Source organism: Silurus aristotelis (assembly GCF_946808225.1).
Source record: "Silurus aristotelis genome assembly, chromosome: 22".
NCBI lineage: Eukaryota > Metazoa > Chordata > Actinopteri > Siluriformes > Siluridae > Silurus > Silurus aristotelis.
Window position 1 is genome coordinate 15,864,958 of NC_139595.1, and position 22,206 is coordinate 15,887,163.

General features: G+C 39.8%; 2 protein-coding genes across 2 annotated transcripts; one reads left to right on the top strand and one right to left on the bottom strand.

The window, feature by feature from the left end:
• Positions 1–3,939: 3,939 nt before the first annotated feature.
• LOC310717068 (prostaglandin reductase-3-like) lies at positions 3,940–6,684 on the bottom strand. Its single transcript, XM_083524749.1, has 2 exons — positions 6,343–6,684; positions 3,940–4,958 (listed from the first exon to the last, which is right to left on the bottom strand). Exons 1-2 carry the CDS (start codon positions 6,585–6,587, stop codon positions 4,052–4,054), a joined length of 1,152 nt encoding a protein of 383 aa, XP_083380875.1. The 5' UTR covers positions 6,588–6,684; the 3' UTR covers positions 3,940–4,051.
• Positions 6,685–9,622: 2,938 nt separating this feature from the next.
• On the top strand, positions 9,623–20,350 carry LOC310717140 (teashirt homolog 1-like). The gene is made up of 3 exons (XM_083524824.1): positions 9,623–10,103; positions 15,919–19,151; positions 19,282–20,350. The coding sequence occupies exons 1-2, from the start codon at positions 10,064–10,066 to the stop codon at positions 18,882–18,884; spliced, it is 3,006 nt and encodes a 1,001-aa protein (XP_083380950.1). The 5' UTR covers positions 9,623–10,063; the 3' UTR covers positions 18,885–19,151; positions 19,282–20,350.
• Positions 20,351–22,206: the final 1,856 nt, after the last annotated feature.

The following is a 22,206-nucleotide window of genomic DNA, read 5'->3' on the forward strand; positions in this document are numbered from 1 at the left end:
GCCTAACACAAGCCAGTGTGCTAATTTTATTGCATAAACATCAGAACCACCAACTTTCATAGCAAGAAGTCATTTTACTTAAATGGCAGTTCATCAGCCACATTTTCGAAAGTCTATAAATATACGAGATTAACTCACATAACCGCTTCAGAAAAAAGACTCTTTAAATGGTAATTCTATTACCTTTATTTAAAAAACTGGCAAATATGTTTTGATGGATGGATGGATGGATGGATGGATGGAATAAGCACTTTGATTGCTATATACATAAATGGATGGATATATGAATGAATGAATGGATGGATGGATAGATAGGTAAGTATTTTGATTAATATACATATAATCCAATGGATGGGTGAATAGAAAAGTGAATGTGTATAAAAACTGCCATCCTTTTAGCTGTTGCATCGATTCAAACTGCTGCTAAATGCCACGTCCCAGTACGACTTATATGACTGTATGTTCACGTCTACAATTCGACCCCCTAAAGCCCCGCCCCCTTGTGTTGAGTTTAGCGTAAATTAACTGATATGACATCAGGAATTAATACATAACAATATCCCGTTTTAACTTAGATTTCTTAACTGTGCCTGCTTACCACAAGGCATTATGGGATATGTGCTATGACAGCCCCAACCACCAACCTCCTGTGTACTTAAACCGAAGGCCAATTATACTTGTGTGGGTGTGCGCTGTTTGCCGTTTGGAGCTGCTGTAACATTAATTGGTGTGTGAAGGTGCGGTAATGCGAGCGTCCTGTGAAGCCCACAGAGACACACACACACACACACACACACACAGTAATGACTTCATTAACACACTGTGGTGTCTCTGAGCCTTTTAACACAGTGACCTGTCACAGATTATTCTATTAAAAATAACACTGAATATAATAACAGAATACCAAGTGTTAGAAATGTTCCTTTTCGGTGTGTACTAGGGATGTGCATCTCAATAACTGAAGCTGGTGCGATTCGCATCTCGATGCATAGGCAACATACGAAGGAGCTACGGATGCGATGCGATACGATTCACCCCTATTACGATGCAGAGCGATACAATTTCGATTGGATTCAACACAATGCAATTTAGTGCAACGCAATGGAAAAAATTATGCTATGCAATTTTATATGGTACAGTGCACTTTTATTTCTTTGGTTTAGAAAAACACCAAATTATAAATTTACTTACCGTAATTTCCAGACTATTAAGCACACCCAAATATAAGCCGCACCCACTAAATTTTGAACATAAATAAGCCGCACCTGTCTATAAGCCTACACTTAAACTAATGAACTTTACACCGGCTTTAATGAAAGACAGTGTCTGTTACATGACCTGTATCTAAACAGTAGCCTACCAAGAAAGTCATTGTTCACTGTCTTCCTCCTTCCTTTCACAACAATTTCTTTCGGGAGTTTTTCTTTTGGCATCGTCGTGCATTTGAAAAAAAATCACCATCGGTGAAGCTTTTCTCCCGATGCTGTGCGCAACTGATTTAATATAAAATTTCGTTGGTTCACCTTAAACCCGTTCCGCAAAAATCCTTAAATAATCTGCTTCATTGTTTAAGCCGCGGGGTTCCAAGCGTGGGAAAAAAGTAGCGGCTTATAGTCTGGAAAATACGGTAAGTGCCTTCTGACTTCTAATAATTGGCCCCAGGTTGTCTCCAGGATGCAGCTCTACCTCTACCTTGTTAATCTTTGTTCTATGTGACTCTCAGGACACGCCTCGGTCTCCACACGTCATATTCACGTAGCAGCAGTGGTGCTGAGAAACTGTTTAGCGAGGAGAAATCAATCTACGTATAAAATATCGGTCACAAATTATTGGTCACTGTAAATAATAAAAGTAAAACGCATCCACTGCAATATGTTAAAAACAATGATTGTAAATACAAATGCCAACTTTAATCTGATGCACCACATTTTTAAACACTTTTACGTTGATGCACAGATTTTGCTTTTTTTATTCGATTATTAATTATATTGCCGTTTTCAATTTTATGTATATGGCAGTTGTATCCTTAGGCATTATCAAAGAGCCATTGAGAGCTCATATGCAGGAGTCAATGAAGAGGTGAAAATCTCAAGAACCGAGACTCGATAAAGTTTATTTATTCAGCCGTTCGGATATAATATCAGCTACTTCATGTAGAGATGTTATGTATGCATCGTAAGTATATATATATATATATATATATATATGCATAAGTAGCAGTAGCACAATACATCAAATCATGCTAATACCTGCAGAAAAACTTGTGTTTTTAGCTGAAACATGAAAATGGAGCTTGGTGGCTGTGACCATTGGTGTCAGATGTGCTGGCTTGACAATCTACTGATCGCCTGGGATTTTCACAATTAACAGTCCCTATACACAATAGTGCGAAAAACAAAAAATATCCAGCCTATGAACGTAAACAGGAGACTGGAGACGAGCCGACAGGAAGGCTACAGCAACTACAAGAATCACTCTTTGCAACGGTGACGAGCAGAAAAGCATCTCAGAGCCTGACACGTCAAAGCTTGTGGGTGGATGCGCTACAACAATGGAAGCACACATCAAACCCAGCCAAGAACAGAAATACAAGGCTTTCATGGCTTTTCATTTTTTCCTGATTACTGTCTAAGAAAAACTGATGTAAGATAAACAAATAGACGCAAGAAAAGAGACAGGGTTGCACTAGATAGAGACGGAAGTTCACGCAAGCATCAGCAGTAAAAGCTAATGCGGAGCAAATTACAATTTGTAACACAGCAGGCGTTTAAAAAGAGGTAATAATGGCCTGTGTGGTCTCTGGGTATCCCGGAGCGTCGGGAGCATGGAGGGCACACACAGCTGCCTCGCATGTGCACCAGTAATTACCTTTCCTATTAGTGAAGCCTTGTGTAACTTCGGAGTTAGCATTAATCTATCCTCGGCCGTCAGGAAATTAAAGATAGCGTTAATATCAGCTAAAATGCACGGTCTGTATATGGGGATAGATTCAGAGTCAGACTCAGTGTGTTTGTATGAGTGCATTAAGAGTGAGGGGTTTGTTTTTTTTCTACCTGTTTAGCTCTCTCACACCTGAGCAGGAAACAAGCGACGACAAGTCGAGACACACACACACACACACACACACACACACACACACACACACACACACACACACACACACACACACACACACACACACAAATGCACTTGCACACACACTTTCCAGACTGAGAGAGGAAAAACAACAAACAACCTTGGCAATCAAATTTACTAAAATGAATGACCAAAAGTTTGTGGACACCTAGCCATATGATCCATATGTGCATTTTTGAGCATCCCATTTCACATTTAGGTCCAATTTGCTGTTATAATATCCTCCACTCTTCTGGGAAGATGTCACACTAGATTTTGGAGTGTGATTGTAGAGATTTATGTATCCAGGCTGAACATTCACCTTATAGAACACAAGCAGAGAAAAGATAATGATCAGGTGATCAGGAATGTCTCTGTTCTCAGTCATGTTTACATCCATGACTCCCTCTGTCTCATCCACTTTAGCCAAACTTCAATTCAATTCATTTTTATTTGTATTGCGCTTTTACCAATGAACATTGTTTCAAAGCAGCTCTACACAGATAATGTGGTAATAAAAATTAATAAGATTATTTATGAGTTTATAAGTGTAAGTTTGTCCCTGATGAACAAGCCGGTGGTGACCGTGGCGAGGAAAAACTTGCATAAGGAAGAAACCTTGAAAGGAACCAGACTCAAGAGGGAACCCGTTCTCATTCGAGTTGCACCGAATGTCCATTTATTGCAATTATAATTCAACATTTACTTTTGGCCCATGGCCCTTCATAGGAAAGAATTTGGGCACCTCTTTGCTAGTAGATGTTGTATTTTAAAGAAGGCACATTATTGCCTGAGCTCCATCAAATAAAACCGCACACAAATGCATTATTTACAAGCTCTTTATTTATAGACTTAGATTATATTTTTCATTGGATTAACAAGGTTTTCCCAGATATACATCTTTGTACGACCCATTTATTTTTTTTTTCCAGGTGTCTTAAGGATTAATTTCCACCACCACTTTGCCTTGGTTCTTTCCGGCATACATATAATCTATTGCTCTGTAGACTGACTCCAGCCCCACAAATCGCCCTTCCTTGTCCATCTGTCCATCATCGATGGCGCACAATAGCTTCCCCTTCTCTTGCATCTGCATTGCTTTCAGCACACACTCGCTGTAGTCTGACAGGAAGTGGGGCAGGAAGAAGCCCCTCACGCTGGCTGATTTCTGCAGGAGTTTGGCAGGAAGTGTGGCTCCTCTGACAGGTTGCAGACCTGACTCACTCTGATAACCAGAGATGAAGCCCACCACCAGCAGGCGCCCGTTTTGAGCCAAATTATTAACGGCCAGGTCAAACACGGCGCCCCCGACTGACTCGTACACCACATCCACGCCTTTCGGATACTCCCTGCGTAGCGTTGCGGCTAAGTCCTCTTTCTTGTAGTTGATCGGCCGATCGCAACCGATGCTCTTCAGAAACTCCACTTTCTCAGGAGAAGAGCACGTGCCCACCACATGGCACCCGGCCATCTTCGCAAACTGGACGGCAAAGTGTCCGGTTCCTCCGGCGGCAGCGGTCACCAGCACCGTTTCCCCGTGCTTTAATTCCCCGAGACGCTGCAGGGCGATGAGGGCGGTTGCTCCACTCACGATCACTGCTAATGCTTCCGGTTGTGGCTCTTTTAAAGGAATCACTTTTCCCGCAGAGACGAGCGTGTATTCGGCAAACGCGCCGTCGTTTAAATATCCCACCGTGTCACCCACTGCGAAACGGGAACTGGCGCTCAAACCCAACGCCACCACTTCTCCTACACCCTCAAAACCTACTGGAAATGGAGGGGAGACGGAGGGGTCGTAACGGCCGGCTGAGTAGTTAATATCAGATGCATTTATCCCGACGTATCTAAAAGAAATGACAGCAAGAAACTATGAGTTCTTCATCTTGGTTTTAACTTCACATTTTATAGAAGTCTACAATGATAATATTCCCTACATTATAAGGCCAAAGATTTTGTCAATGCCTGACAAAAACACCTGTTTTTGCTGTTATTATAACCTGCAAATGAAGTGGACATATGGAGGTGGAAGCTTAGTGGTTAAGGCAAAAGACCTTGGATCCAATTGTGATGAGTTTAAATCCCAGCCACACCATGCGATCTGTGCATGCACAGTACAGCGACGTACGTGTTATCAGACGTTTTAGTGTGGATGAGCAACGACTGAAAACAAGTGTGGACGCGAAGCTTTTTTAGACGTAAACTTTGTTTTCAAATTTGATCCGGATAGTGTAGGCTTCTTCTTCTTCCGGCTTCTCCCATTAGGGGTCGCCACAGCGGTTTATCCGTCTCCATTCCCCCTCTGTCCTCTACATCTGCCTCTTTCAACCCAACTACCTGCATGTCCTCCCTTACCACATCCATAAACCTCCTCCTTGGTCTTCTTCTATTCCTCCTTCCTAGTGGCTTCATCCTCAGCATTCTTCTACTGATATACCCCATGTCCCTCTTCTGCACATGTCCAAACCATCTCAATCTCTCTCACTTTGTGCACAAAACATGCGCTGTCCCTCTAATAAACTCGTTTTTAATCCTGTCCATCGTCGCCCAACGAAAACCTCAACATCTTCAGCTCTGCTACCTCCAGCTCCACCTCGTCTTTTACTCACTGCTACTGTCTCTAAACCATACATCTCAGGTCTCACCACAGTCCTATAAACTTTCCCTTTCACTCTCACAGATACTCTTCTATCACAAATCACTCCTGCTATCACTCTTCTCCACCCACTTCACCCTGCCTGCACTCTTTTCTTCACTTCTCTAACACACTCTCCATTACTCTGAACTGTTGACCCCCTGGTACCTGAACTCCTCCACCTTCTCCACCTCTTCTCCCTGCAACCGCACCCCTCCACTGCCCTCCCTCTCATTCACACACATGTACTCTGTCTTACTCCTACTGACTTTCATTCCCCTTTCTCCACCTCTCCAGGCTCTTCTCCACCTTCTCCCAATTCTCACCACAAATCACAGTATCTGTAGCCTGTATTAGTAGAGTGTGTGTAAATGTGTGTGGTGTCCTGCTTAGTGTATATACCTCTTATGGTCAGATTAATTTCTGAAAATGTATAAATAGGGGGAAATGGTGGGATTTATTTATTTATTATGTTTTTTTGTGTAAATCAGGGATAAATCTGGACCTGGACATTTGCAATTTCAGAAATTGTATCATTTTTGTATAGTATAGAATGAAGTTCATATGCTAAGCTGTGTAAGGTTCAGGAAACTGACCGGTTCCGGATGAGCAGCTCGTGGTTGTTCGGGGTCGGAACCGGAAGTATCTGAACGGAAACGGCTTCTCGAAAGTTGGGGCTCCGTTTGGTGACCATCATCTTCTTCATACTGCTCGGGATTGCCGAGCGTTTATAATCCATGAAGTGTTGTGAATAGGACATGTCGATAATAAAACGCCGTGAGAATGTATTAAAAGCATTTCGACACCCGAGCACACGGTTACACAACAGTGAAACAGACATGTTCACACACACGCACAACTTTCCCAGTCCAGTCCCGGAATATGGATATATTGTCACGTCCAAAATAAACAAACCGACGCCTGTCCCTTGCTCACTAAATAGTCCACTAGTTTAATACAAGATTCGGTTTGAGACACAGCCGCAGTTCCTGCACCATCTTTACTAGCCTGGCTAGCTTAGCTTTTTAAAGTAATACAACAAAACAAACATTTTAAGATTTAAATAGTCTGTTTTTATTAAAACAAAAGTTTGTTCTGTATTTTTGTGGTCTTTAAAAAATAAATAAATAAATAAATAAATAAAGGTCCCTATGCTCTTGTAACGGACCAACTCACTTCCTCTTCCTGTCAACAAAGCAACCAAACAGGGAATACAATAAAATAACACAAACAAATTGTTTACTATTTTTAAATTAATTTTTATTGTATTTAATGTATTTTTTTATTTAATTGTTTACTATTGTTTACTATTGTTTACTGTTGTATACTGTTTTACTGCTTACTGCCATAAGCATATTTTTGTATATACATCTTTTTCTCTCATATACATCTTAGATATACTTTATATATTCTTATATTCGATATATAGTTTTTATAGTTTATTTATCTGCCTTCTTTTTCTTTGTTTTATTTTTCTCCCCATTCTATTTCCTCATGCTGGACCGTCGTCAAAAGCATTTCACTGCATGTCGTACCCTGTATGTATGTGTATGTGACAAATAAAATTTGATTTGATTTGAAAATCAGTATATTGCATAATTACTATTAAAAAGGTATATAATTTTTTGCAGAAATGCACAGCAATTTTTCCACACAGCCAGCGTATGCAATACATCTACTGTCCCTGAGACCTAAAATACAACCCTGAACATCACCAAAACTGAAGAAATAAAATATTTCCATTTTCTACTCTCTACTGAGATGGAAGAGAAAGACTTTGGTTTTCCACTGTTGATTTGTCAGAGGCTGGAGAACGTTGTTCATTCCCTTGCAAAGCTGCTTCTCAAAGTGGAATGAAAAACTGAGTCATTTCTTCCTTTAGATCTGGATCTTGAACCGAATTCTGGGATCTTGAAATCTCAAACTGAGATTTCTAGGTCTTGGGAGCTGAGAGCATTTTTCTACTCAGTTTCAAACAAAAATACAAAAACTACACATTCTGCTGCTAAGATGGAGATTGGAGATTGTCCTTGAAGACATTGTACTGGTTGAACCTAGGATTTCTGGTCAAGGTCAATCTTCCCTGTGCACATCAACAGATTTATCTTGAGGTGTTCCGTGCCAAACCGCATGCTAAGCATTGCTTGTAGTGCCCTATGCTAAACTGGATAGTGGCTGTCAGATTCTCAGACCAACTGTTCATCTGTCAAAAAAGGACTCTTCTGTTAGACCTGAGCACCAAGCCCTTCCTGATGGACATTACATACATTTTTGCTGCTTCAGGAAATCTGGATGGCCAATTCAACCACATAATTCTCACTGCTTCCTCTAATTGCATATGCAAATATGTTTCTTTGAACCCCCAAGTAGCTGGAAGGTTTTCTTGGTTTCTAGGTTTTTACAGCACCAACCAGGTTATACGTGTCCAGTAAAAGATGGTTGTCTGATAGTAAAATTTATTACAAATATTGCTTTATGTTACTTCGCACCTTAAGTGGAAACGTGTGCTTGTATACAATCATGCAACTTTTAGTACATTTACATTTGCGGCATTAAACAGACGCCCTTATCCAGATCAACGTACAAAAGTGCTTTGAGTCTCTAGCAATGAATAAATCTACACTGGTACACAAGATTACAAACTTAATATAAATCAGACTAAATCAGGCACATCATTACTACAAACTACAAACTGTTTAAATGCCATTTTTGCACATCTTTCCTGAACTGCTGCTATATTGCTATTTTGTGTGTTGCCTTTGCACTGTCCTGTGTTGTCTTAAACTGTCTTGTGTTGTCTTGAACTGTCTTGTGTTGTCCTGCACTGTCTTGTGTTGTCTTGCATCATCTTGTGTTGTCCTGCACTGTCTTGTGTTGTCTTTGCACTGTCTAGCATTGTCTTTGCACTGTCTTGTGTTGTCTTGAACTGTCTTGTGTTGTCCTGCACTGTCTTGTGTTGTCCTGCACTGTCTTGTGTTGTCTTTGCACTGTCTTGTGTTGTCTTAGACTGTCTTGTGTTGTCCTGCATCGTCTTGTGTTGTCCTGCACTGTCTGGCGTTGTCTTTGCACTGTCTTGTGTTGTCTTGAACTGTCTTGCGTTGTCTTTGCACTGTCATGCGTTGTCTTTGCACTGTCTTGTGTTGTCTTGAACTGTCATTGTGTTGTCTTTGCACTGTCTTGTGTTGTCTTTGCACTGTCTTGCGTTGTCTTTGCACTGTCTTGTGTTGTCTTTGCACTGTCTTGTGTTGTCTTGAACTGTCTTGTGTTGTCTTTGCACTGTTTGCACCAGGTTGCACACATGCACTTTATGTGGCGAGGACACTTGTTCACAGGGTTTGATTATCTTTTTTTTTTATTATTCTGTTTTGGTAAAACACAAACCCCCAAAATTATATGCATGCATGCATTCATATTTTAATAAAACAATCCACAATCGTTTGCAATTTTTTTTTTTCTTTTTTTAATCAAGCAGGTTGGCTTGTAAATCAACACCCAGAATTTAATACAAATCATCCATCTGAGGCCAATAAACCAATACAAATACATAAATATATTCAAGTCGGTGTAAATATAAATAAGCAGTAGGAGGAGTGTAACTCAGGGAAAGGCTCGAGGTGTTTGTGCGCGTGTGTGTGTGTATATGAGTGTAAATGTGCACGTGCGAACCTGAGCCATTAGCACGGATTCCACACACACACACACACACACACACTCAGTTGTTACCGCAGTTAACACTATTTCTATATATGTATATATATATATATATATATATATATATATATATATATATATATATATATATATATATATATATATATATATATATATATATAAAAGGATATTTGTAAACTATTGGTCTAATATAGCAACGTTTAAAGGACCAGCGGATAAAAGAAGCTCTAAAAGTTTTTACCCCCTCCCCTTCATTCCGGTTGGTGGCGGAGTCCTCATTTTTGTCCGCTTTTTTCCCTCTTCGTTGATGATGACATTGATGAGGAGGAGGACGATGAGGAGGAGGATGACACTTAATCAGTCTGCCATGATCCCATGTGAGATGTTTTAAAGCGCTGATCCTGTTCGGATGAGGAAAAAAACCGCAGCGCAGCGCGCTTTACGCACCGCACAGCACCGCAGCGCAGCGCGCTTTACGCACAGAGGAGTGAACTTTAGTGGAGTTTGCTTTATTGATTTGTTATACTTTTTTTGGTTGTTCTTGCTTTTGTTTATGTTGCGTTGACTTAAAGAGTGAGCCTGTGTGTGTGTGTGTTGTGTGCGTTGTCGTGATTCCTACATAAGAAGATTTGCACAGAGGGAAGGATGGCGAGGAGAAAACAGAAAGAACCCAGGAAAGCTGCAGGTACACACCGCCTTACTGTCAATATATATATATATATATATATATATATATATATATATATATATATATATATATATATATATATATATATATATATATATATATATATATATATATATATATATATATATGTATGTATGTATGTGTGTGTGTGTGTGTGTGTGTGTGTGTGTGTGTGTGTGTGTGTATTTCTATGTACTTAGATAGATAGATAGATAGATAGATAGATAGATAGATAGATAGATAGATAGATAGATAGATAGATAGATAGATAGATAGATAGATAGAATTCTTAGTGTGTAAGTGTGTGTGTGTGTGTGTGTGTGTGTGTGTGTGTGTGTGTGTGTGTATTTCTATGTACTTGATGATAGATAGATAGATAGATAGATAGATAGATAGATAGATAGATAGATAGATAGATAGAATTCTTAGTGTGTGTGTGTGTGTATTTCTATGTATTTGATAGATAGATAGATAGATAGATAGATAGATAGATAGATAGATAGATAGATAGATAGAATTCTTCAAGTTTGTGTGTAAAACAGGAAAATAAGTGCATAAGTAAATAAAGTAAATATAAGTAAAACACAAATGTACTTAGCTATAAATTGGAATTGGCACGTGTTTTGCTCGAAATCAATTCGATGCTATTTCTCTTACATTTTTTATGTTGTTTGCAATTTTTTGTGTTATATTCAGATACTGAAAATAAATTGCGCTTTTTTTTGCCGGGCCTAGTTTTTGCCCCAAGTCAAAACTTGAAATTTAATAAAATTTTCTATATTAAATTTATTGAAAGAATTAAAAGTTTCCAAACATAAATTATGAAGCAACATACAACATTATTATAGATTTTCCCTTAGATTTTGTCCATATATTATTATTTTTTTGTGCAAACCTTATTCCATTTTAGATTTTATGGCCTCACAGCCATGATTAAAGTGGTGTTTGATTGGGAAGGTGGGGTGAACAAGGGCAACAACAGCAACAGCACCGGCTCTTTGCGGTTGCATTTCATTACATTTTATATAAATTAATTTGTAAGAAAAGGTATGAGCTGTAAACCTGCACTCTTACCCCTAATATTGACCTTTGTTGTTGTTTCTGGATACAAATCTGGTTGCAAGTTTGAGACCATGCTGAAGTACATGAAAAAAACAAGGCTTTTGGGGGGAAATACACTTATACAGAATTATAATTTCTATTTTAATTTCAGCAGAACAGAAAAAAGTGTCGTGTTTGTGACAGTGTGGCTTTATGCAAATTTCCAGATTCGAGACCAAGTGATGAGTGGAAAGACAATTATAAGGGAAGGACCTGATACTCTTTAGTTTGACCTTGATATTACGAATGCAGTCGCAAAATCATCTGATCAACGTCTATTGTTATAATCGTTGGTGTTATAAGTAACATATTATTGCTATTAATAAGCAAATTAAAAATGTAGCCTTGATGCATAAATTGACTTTTTTGTTCAGAGAAAATTTTTTTTTTTAAATCTCCTCACATTGAGATTTCTTTAAACTCGTGTGAAATTATTTGGGCTGACGATCATTGAAAAATATGGTCCTGTATGATCACACACCTCAGTATGCATATTGCACCTCTATTCCGGCCCTGTTAGTCGACAGGAAATGTTAACGAAAACTTTTAATAATCACGTGCGACACTAGATGTGCAGTAATATCTGGAACAAAGAGGATTCCAGCTTTCGTGTAGCAGGCCTCGCTCATACTCCTGTGTGTGCATTAAATATACCTTACAGAACATAAACATGAAGGTCTTTTAGATCAACCATAAAATCCGACACTGGACCAAAGGCACATATCAATGCAGCTCAATGTAACGAATGCAGAGACTTTTGCAGGCAGGACAATTCATTTAATACATCTACATCTATTATAAACATAAAAAACAGATTATTGTTCATTATTTTTCTGTGCAAAAAAAATTAATACAGGATGGTCCATGAATCTTCTTCTTCTTCCTTTTCTTTCTCTCATCTTGTTTTAAAATCACTTTTAACTATTAATAATATAATGATAATATAATAATGAAACTATAATATTAATAAGATAACAGCTTCTATTCCAACTGCTCATTATAACCCACGTTATATTCGAAATTGACTCGGTATTGAAATCAAACACGTTTTACATGTTAGTTTATAAAATGTTGGGTTTTTTTCCTAAAAAATAATTTTCTACATTAAATTAGATAAAACATAGTCTAAACCAAAAAAAAACATTTTTTGTAAATATTTTATTTGTGCATAAAATTCCAGTTTATCCTACAATACATCCTGTATATATACATACGATATTTCTGGCGAAAATAATTTGAAATTAGGTCCCGAGTCTTCTGCAAATCATTGTGTTAAAGAACTTAATTACATGAGAAGCCGAATCAGTAAGGTTTTTCTATAGTGGATTATAATGAATATGAATATGAAGGCACTGTTTAATAAAATGAAACATGAATTTGAACACCGAGGGTGTAGAAATGTAGCAGATTATACATTTATAATTCTGTTCTAGATTTTGTTCAAAAAAGAATTTTTTTTTTTATTTGCATTCAATTAAGGAGAGGAATTTATCATAATAATAATAATTATTATTATTATAATAATTAATTCTTTATTAAATTAAAATAATTTATTATTATTATTCAATTCCTATCCTTAAAATGTAATAAAAACAAATTTAATACTTTTATAAATATTATATTATATTATAAAAATATTAAATAACATAATAAATGTAATAATAATTATTATTATTATTATGGATTTAATAGCAATTTCTTTTTAATATTATTATTATTATTATTATTATTATTATTATTATTATTATTGCTACCGTGTGTGTGTGTGTGTGTGTGTGTGTGTGTGTGTGTGTGTGTGTGTGTGTGTGTGTGTGTGTGTGTGTGTGAATGGCTGTAAATGAGAGGGTAATTGAACATTTATCAGTAGGCATTCAGGCAGAGCCCTATGCAACCCACAACATCTGTGGCTGCTGATGCTTGCTCTACACATTTACATGATGGAAACAGAAAGCTGTGTGTGTGTGTGTGTGTGTGTGTGTGTGTGTGTGTGTGTGTGTGTGTTCAATAAGATCTCATGCATTTTGCATTACATGTTTTCAAACAGTGTTTCTGCATGTGTTTATTGTCTTGCTTTCTCGACCTCTCTCTGTCTCTTTGTCTCTTTGGTGTTCTCACTGGTCTCACTGTTTGTCTCCCTCTGTCTTTTTCTCTCGCTCTCTGCCTTTGGTGTTTGTTCTTTTTTTTTTTTGGTGGGGGGGGGGGGGTGCGTGTGTGAATGATATCCACATGCAAAACACTTCACACAATAATCCCATCACACTCTAAAAGTGTGTGTTTTTACAGTTGTGGCTCGCGCTTTTAGGTGTAATCAGAGATGAAAAGATTTCACTTGATGGTGAGATGGAGGGATTAATCCTGTACGTGACTGTGGCTGTGTCGAGGTGTAGGTTGAGATACCTTGGCATGAGTAGGGATTGTGTTTTGGTGTGCTTTTGGCTTGATTTGGATGGCTTTTCAATTTGTTTAGGCAGGATTTGGATTTGTTTAGAAATGTTTGTCGATGAATTTGAATGCCTTATGTATTAGGATTGAGTTCAGTGCTGGGTTTGGTTGGTCCAAACCACCACACTGGCATCCGGTTACTTCTTTTATGTCGTTAATGAAAGTGATGTTGAACTGGAACAACACAAATCGGGCTCTGCTGTGGTTTCACCAAGCTGTAATTTTGCCTGGACTTCCAAACTTGAAATTCGAACAGGACATCACTTAATGAGCTTGTTAGGGACAGTGTAATTGGTGTGTGTGTGTGTGTGTGTGTGTGTGTGTGTGTCTCAGCTGGAGCGTGCTCCTCTGGGTTTGGAGGTGAAATATAATACCCATCTCTCTCTACGGTGATGTAACACAGAAAGCATCATAAAACACATACTCTCACATAAATCGGCATCTCAGTGGAGTTTCATCCACACATTCATCATCTTCATCATCATTACTCCAAGGTCATATATTCACAAATACACAAATAATCGTTTTGCTTGTCTCTCTCACTTCATCCGTCTTTCTCCCACCTCTTTTTCTTCTAGTCATAACTGTAATAGTGTAATTAGGAAGTGAAACAAATCGTCGATATATCGTTAAAGTAGTTTATTGTTAGATATTATAATACAGTTTGCTTAGACAGTGCGGATGTACATGTCCATAACTCCAACCAATGCTAATAGAATTTCGATAAATAGCTAATTTATACATTATTTAAATACATTAAGGATACATATGAAGCAGCTACCCATGAGATGCGATCCGATTTCGATTCGATTCAGCAGAATGCGATTCAATGAAATACGATGCAATGAAAAAAAAATAAATTATGCTTTGCAATTCAATATGGTACAAATAGTTTGCTTTTATTTCTTTGGATCAATCAGGCAGCAAATCATATATGTACTTAAGTGTCTCCTGAATTCTTACGCATGGCCCTTTCACAAACAAGCCTTTGTAGTGCAAAAAGAAAAAGATGAAATAAAACCAGGAACTGCTGGAACAGGAAAGGATGCAGCTCTACCTCTGCCATGTTAATCTATATGCTGTGTGACTCTCAGGACACGCCTCGGTCTCGGCAGTGTTGTAACACGTTATATTCACGTAGCAGCAGTGGTGCTCCGGGAACGCGCTTGAGATGCCGTTTAGCGAGGAGAAATCAAACTACGAATAAAATATCTACAAATTATAGGTCACTTTCTAAATAATATAAATGTGGTGCATCTACTAATATTTATATATAAATAAATAGTTTGTTATAGATGCAAATGTGTTAAAAACGTTGCATCGCAATACAAATGCCTACTTGTATGCGATTGACATTTTTTGAATCAATGTATCACATTATTAACTTTTATGCCATGAATGAATATGAATTTATGAATTGTATGAATTTTATCCATCCCTGTTAGACAGCATTGTGCGTGTGTGTGTGTGTGTGTGTGTGTGTGTGAGTGTGTGAGAGAGAGAGAGAGAGAGAGAGAGAAAGAAAGAGAAAGAGAGAGAGATGTGACAGGTGATGTCTGACCACTGCAGATGGCTCTGTTTTAGCCATCACCTTGAACTGTATTTTATTTCACACTTGTGTGTGTGTGTGTGTGTTTTTATAAGATTACTCATGCGTTTATTTAAACGTCATGCAACACAGCATAACCCTTTACCAGATTCCAAGAAATTCTATAAAGTCGTGTAAACATAAGGGGATAAAAACATATTTACCAGCGAATCACCTCAAGACTCCTGGCACCTTGAGTCAGTGTTTCCAGCAACACTACATCAGGTGTACTTAACAGTTTCATCAGCACATCTGTTCCATCAGGAGAGACTGATGCTAAGACACAGACACACACACGTATACGTATCACCATAGAGCCGGTCGAAGAAAAGGTAGTACAAGAAACAACACATCGCCCTTTCTGTCTCTTTTGCTCTTTCAAGACATTTTTTTGTTAGTTTGTGTATATGGATTAAGCACCAGAAGCGATGGTCATTGATTATGCATGCATATTAGCGAGTCAAAGCGTGTGCTAATTATGTTCCTGCTTATTGCACTTGTCAAAGCTCAGGATATTATGTATGAGGTGATTTTATGGGCAACAATATAAATGTAGCAAAAATTAATGAAACCGTAAATTGCGTGCCTTAAAGCTACAGGAAAAAAAACAAAAACAAGAAATTGCTTTAATACATTGTTTACTTGGACTGATTTTTCTTTCTCTGTCTCTCATTTTCTCAGCCTACCTTCCATTGGTCGAGATGGAAGCAGCTACGTTGGAAGAAGAGCGACTTCAAGGTGACAGCCCTGTCTTGGAAGACGACGGAGAGTGCATATACAATGAAGAAGAGGACGCGAAAGAGTCTCGGAGATTCCAGGACTCCCCTAATAGTAATTTCACCATCCCAGATACTGGCTATCTTTCCCCACTCAGTGACGCAAGCGATCAGATTCCTGATTTTAAGAGTGTTTCTTCGAAAGAAGGACACGAAGAGGACGAGGCGCTAAAAGGCTCGAATAACGGCGTTCTGGATAACCTGGCGCAAACGAAAGGCGTGTGTGCGCACCTGATCTCTGATGCTTCCTGGTCTAATGTTGTGATGAATATCATGAAAACCAGGTCAGCGACATCTGGAGCAGCTAGCGTAGGGAGTACAAATGCCACTTTCATAATGAACAGACCAAGCAACCACAATCGAGGTATCCTTAATGGAAGGGCAGAAGGCAGTTCGAACGGCTGCACAGTTAATAATGGCAAAGCTTCTAATGGTGCCGGAGTAGTATATGACTGGCATCAGGCAGCTGTTGCCAAAACGCTCCAACAAGCCCATCAGCACTTAGCAGCAGAGTCGAGCCTTTTTAGCACAGTGCAGCTTTACCGGCAAAACCACAAACTCTATGGCTCGGTTTTGACCGGCGCTAGCAAGTTTAAATGCAAGGACTGCAGTGCTGCATATGACACACTAGTAGGTCTTACAGTTCACATGAGCAATACTGGTCATTACCATGATGACAACCAAGAGAAAGAAGAAGAAAATAACGGCAAACACTGGTCCAAGCCACGAAAGCGTTCATTGTTGGAAATGGAGGGCAAAGACGATGCCCAGAAAGTGCTAAAATGCATGTTCTGTGGCCACTCATTTGAGTCATTACAGGACTTAAGTGTCCACATGATTAAGACTAAGCATTACCAGAAAGTGCCTCTAAAGGAGCCCATGCCAGCCTTGGCCAACAAACTGGTGCCAGCAGCAAAAAAAAGGTTATTTCATGATTCCTCAACATCACCGTGTTCCCCGAAGTCAATTACATGCTCCAGTAGAGTGGCTTCAATGGTTCAGATGAAGGCCACTGTTAATCCTTACGTTACACCAAACAATCGCTACGGATACCAGAACGGTGCAAGCTACACGTGGCAATTTGAGGAACGCAAAGCACAAATCCTAAAGTGCATGGAGTGCGGGAGCTCGCATGATACTCTGCAGCAACTCACAGCCCACATGATGCTCACGGGTCACTTCCTGAAGGTCACCAACACTACACTGAGGAAAGGAAAGCAGCTAGTGTTGGAAGAATGTGTTGAGGAAAGAATACAGTCAATTCCATTACCTCCGACAACTCCTATTGTTAAACTCCAGTCCGTGTCCCCTGCGCTGTCTTCTGGCTCAGAGGCCAGGAAGGATTTGAAAGATGTTAGTGAACCTGTGCAGAAAAAGATCAAGGAGGAAATGGAAGAGGTCAGTTTGGATTCCATGCCAAACAAGTACCTAAGAGAGGAAGACTTTGAGGAGACTGCTAAAGCAGGATTGGATATTCTAAAGTCTCTAGAGAACACAGTGTCTAGTGCCATCAATAAGGCTCAGACAGGAACACCTACCTGGGGAGGATACTCCAGCATCCACGCCGCTTATCAACTTCAGGGAGCTGCAAAGACATCGTTACTTCCTCCTGGGGTTCAAAATGTGCAGGCGGTCATTAACAGCAACCCACTTGAACCTGATCCTGGATTATTAATTTACTCCCCCTCAAGACAATCAGTGCCCCTGTCACTCAGGAACAGTGTATCTACCATGGAAGAGCTGGTGGCCAAGGTCTCAGGAAAGACCCTGGGGAAGAAAGAGAGGGAAGGAAGGATGGGGAGTGCAGATGCAGCCAAATTAACATCACCATTACCAAGAGAAAACAAAAATGGTTTTGATGCAACAGAAAATGGAGGTTTTTGCAAAGTGGAACCTGTGGAGATGCCAGTTCAAAGCCAGAATGAGATTTATAGTCAAGAACTATGCAAATCACCCATCGATAATTGCCACAGTTTAAAGATGGTTCATGATCATTCATCTGAGGGGCCTTTCATCAGTCCCCTTAGTTCACTACAATTAGTTGTGAACACACATCTTCCCAAAACAGCTAAGGAAGTCACGTCCTCCTCTGATTCTCTTTCAGTGTTATCTAAGTTTAGCAACAGGATGGAGGACCAAACTGCATTCCATTCTTCATCTAATGAGCAAAATGGAATGCTTCATGCAGAGTTCTACGAGAACACTGACCAGCCTATAGATCTCAGAAAATGCAAAAGCAGCCCTGGAAGCGTCAGTCAAGAAAGCGTTATTAATCCCAGCAGCCACAAAGTTACAAACAGCAAAACTAATGAAAGATTCTGTCCTCTGTCAGATTCTCTAAACCTACGAGAAAATGCCCTAATGGACATCTCAGACATGGTGCAGAGCCTCACTAGTCAGCTCACTCCCAAGTCCTCTACTCCATCTTGCCTTTTAGCAAAATCTGACATAGATGGAAGCTCATGTGAGGATATGACAGAGAACCTTACGTTTGTGCAGAAACATAAGGGTCGCCAGTCAAACTGGAACCCTCAGCACCTTCTCATTCTTCAGGCTGAGTTTGCATCAAGTCTGCGACAGACGCCGGAAGGTTGCTACACTGTAACCGATCTCTGTCCCCACGAACGTGTGAAAATCTGCAAGTTCACCGGTCTTTTAATGCCCACCGTCTCCCACTGGCTTGCTAATGTGAAGTACCAGCTCCGGAGAACAGGCGGGACCAAGTTTCTGAAGAACCTAGACTCCAGAAATCCGTTGTTCCTTTGCGGAGAGTGCGATTCGAAATTTAAGACTCCTTCTGCTTACATTAACCATCTGGAATCTCACCTTGGCTTTAGCCTCAAGGAAATGGCCAAGATGTCGCCGAGGTGAAGAAAAGAATAGAGAATGCCGTTTGACTCATTGAGTCATCGGAGGACCCTCTGGTTTTTGTTCTCCTACATTCACACTAGCGAGTGAAAAAAGCAATATATGACCACTGCATTCCTCGTACGATATTTTCTACAGTTTATGCAAACGAGTTCTGATGCAGTGACAGATAAATCCATGCTATTTCCTTTACAAAATCCATGCAGCAATCCAACCTTAAGCATATAAACCGATCAGGCATAATATTATGACATTATAACGTCTTGAGCGGTGAAGTGAATAAGTCAAGTCAAGTAAAGTTTATTTGTATAGCGCTTTTCACAACAGACATTGTCTCAAAGCAGCTTTACACAAATCAACAGTTAAGGTGAATGGTGTGAATTTGTCCCTGATGAGCAAGCCGTGGCGAATAACACTCATTATCTGTTCATCATGGCACCTGTTAGTAGGTGGGATATATTAGACAAGCAAGTGAACATTTTGTTCTCAAATTTGACGTGTTAGAATCTGGAAAAATGGGCAAGCGTAAGGATTCGCACGAGTTTGTCAAGGGGCCAAATTTTAATAGCTAGATGACTGGGTCAGAGCATCTCCAAAACTGTAGCCCTTGTGAGCTGTTCCCGGTCTGCAGTGGTCAGTGTCTATCAAAAGTGGGTTAAGAAAGGAACATTGGAGAATCAGCAACAGGGTCGTGGGCAGTTAAGGCACATTAATGCATGTGGGGAGCAAAGGCTGGTCCGTGTGGTCCGATTAAACAGACGAGCTCCTGTAGCTCAAATTGCTGAAGAAGTTCATGCTCTTAATGTTCGACGGACTGTTGTGGCAGCAAAAGAGGAACCAACACAATATTAGGCAGGTTGTCATAATGTTATGCCTGATCAGTGGCCATCAAGTTATGGGGGTTATGGTGTACATAAGGTACTATTTCTTCATAGAAAATGGACAGGCCACACCCGCTAACAAAGCTGGAGAAAAAACATCAGTACCATGTTTCTTGCTAGCGTGAATGAAGGGTTAGCGTGTTGTAAGGGACGAACAGGGATGTCGTTGCACTTTTTCTCCATCGTCCAGGCCATAAGTGTCTAGTGATACTAATATCTGAAGACGTTTCTGCACTCAGTCTCGGTCAGGCAATCCCACTAGCACTGTATTCTTCCTGCACTAAGCCATTGCAACCGAAATGAAATATACTTTACAGTTCGAAAACTGCTGTTTATGGTTTGTTTCTACCTTAAAGCTTTTTAACTCATGTTTAAACGTATTTATTTTCGATTTGCATGTGATGAACGAGTTAACGGCAGATGATATTTGAATAGAATTTGAAAAAAAATATGAAATAGTATGCTATGTTCAGTCTTCTTGGGCATTTTGAAAGGTTTGGATACACATTTCGGTGCCGTTCGTCGACCTTTTGCTTGTTTGTGTCTTAAATCTCAGAAATTTGAAGATTTGAAATAAATATAAGAATGATATAAGTGTGTGTTTATGTGTGTTAGGATCCTAGACACATTGTACTTTATCCGGATCCTAGTCCAACCAAAACGAATTGGTTGATATATTGATTTATACTTCATTGGCCTCATTGTTTGATCATAATTCCAAATGATTGTGAAAAAAAATTGTATGCTGTGTGTGCGGAGTGTGCGTTTCTCTCTACAATTGTCAGTAACCTGTACAAAACAGAAGCTTTACACTGAATTAGATACACTGGACACACATGCACAGACTGACAATTTGTGTGTGCATGTGCGTGCGTACGTGCGTGTGTGTGTGTGTGTGTAGGTTTGGTTTTTATCCTTTCGTTAGAGCACCACCCCCTATCCAGTAGGTACAGACACGGCTGTCCGTCTACCCTCTTCTGCGTGAGACACTCAGAATACACTCCGTCTGTGACACACACACACACACACACACACACACACACACACACGGTGGGGCTGATGGGGCGGGGGTGGGGTAGCTGGCTGCAGGCCGCGCACACACGCATCGTTAGCACGAGCTGAGACGCGGCGGTTCGGTGACACGTGTCACGGCCAGCACAACAACCTGACACGGTGCGCATAATTTAAACACAATCTGCATGCAGGAGGGCTTGATCTCCACACGTGGCCCGGACCCACGGCCTGTCAGGAGGCGTGTGTGTGCGGTGCCACATCCATGCCACTGTGACAGAGAGACACAGATGCGTGCGTGATGCTCACACTTGTCATGTCCACTGAGACGAAACACACACCGGTGTGAAGAAGCTCGGCTTTTCTTGCATAGGGGCCCACACTTCTTTTAGTCTTTATGAGTGTGTGAGGGCGCACGCACGTGTGTATGTGTGTATTTAGTATTTACTGTCTCAATATGGTAAATTTCGCATTTAAATTTTAATTACATTGTATACTGTATAACAACAAGTGTGGTGGTGTAGCCAGTAGCGACGATGGCTCACAGCTCCAGGGCCCTGCTTTTGATCCTGATATATATAAAAGAGAAGAATAGTATGGAATAGAATGAAATAAAATATTTTATATATGTATATATACATTTATCGTATTCATACTAATAAACAGCTATGAGGTTAAGGGCCTTGCTCAGGGGCCCAGGAGTGGCAGTTTAGTGCTGGGATTTGAACACAACCTTCAGACCCAAATCCTACATTCATATCACAATTTAGGTTTGAACTGAGGCTGTACTTTTGTACTTTACATAGAAATTGGAGAAGAAGAACAAGAAGACAATTTAAAGTGTGTTTTAGTGAATATATGTCCCAGAGGGATCAGGGCTCAAATGTAAATTTTCCAAACACTAAGACATTTATCTGTGATATACATAAAACATGCTGGGGTCGTGCTGTTATGGGTAAAATCAGAAACAGAGTTGTGAAGTGGTCTGACCTGTACTGGATTTACTCTTACCATACAGAAATTCCTTTTTTTTTTCAATAACAGCTAATCCTGAATTGTTTTGTCCTTCGTATACCACAGCAATTTCCAAAGCATCTGTGCTATTTGTCAACTGAGGAATGGGCTTGTAAAATGAATGAACACATTAGATGCTGGTGCAACATGCAGCTCTTAAACACTGACTGAGAGCAGTACATTTTTATTTCCTGCCTGAAAAATACTTTTTTCTACTGGTCATAACCCTGATCTGCCTCATGTGATCGTTCATTACCTCACACACACACACACACACACACACACACACACACACACACACACACACACACACACACACACACACACTTACTTGCTGCTTCTTACACAGAGCTCCCAACATACCCACAATGTGGCTCGCACACACACACACAGTCTTCATAGGATCCTCCTATGCAACT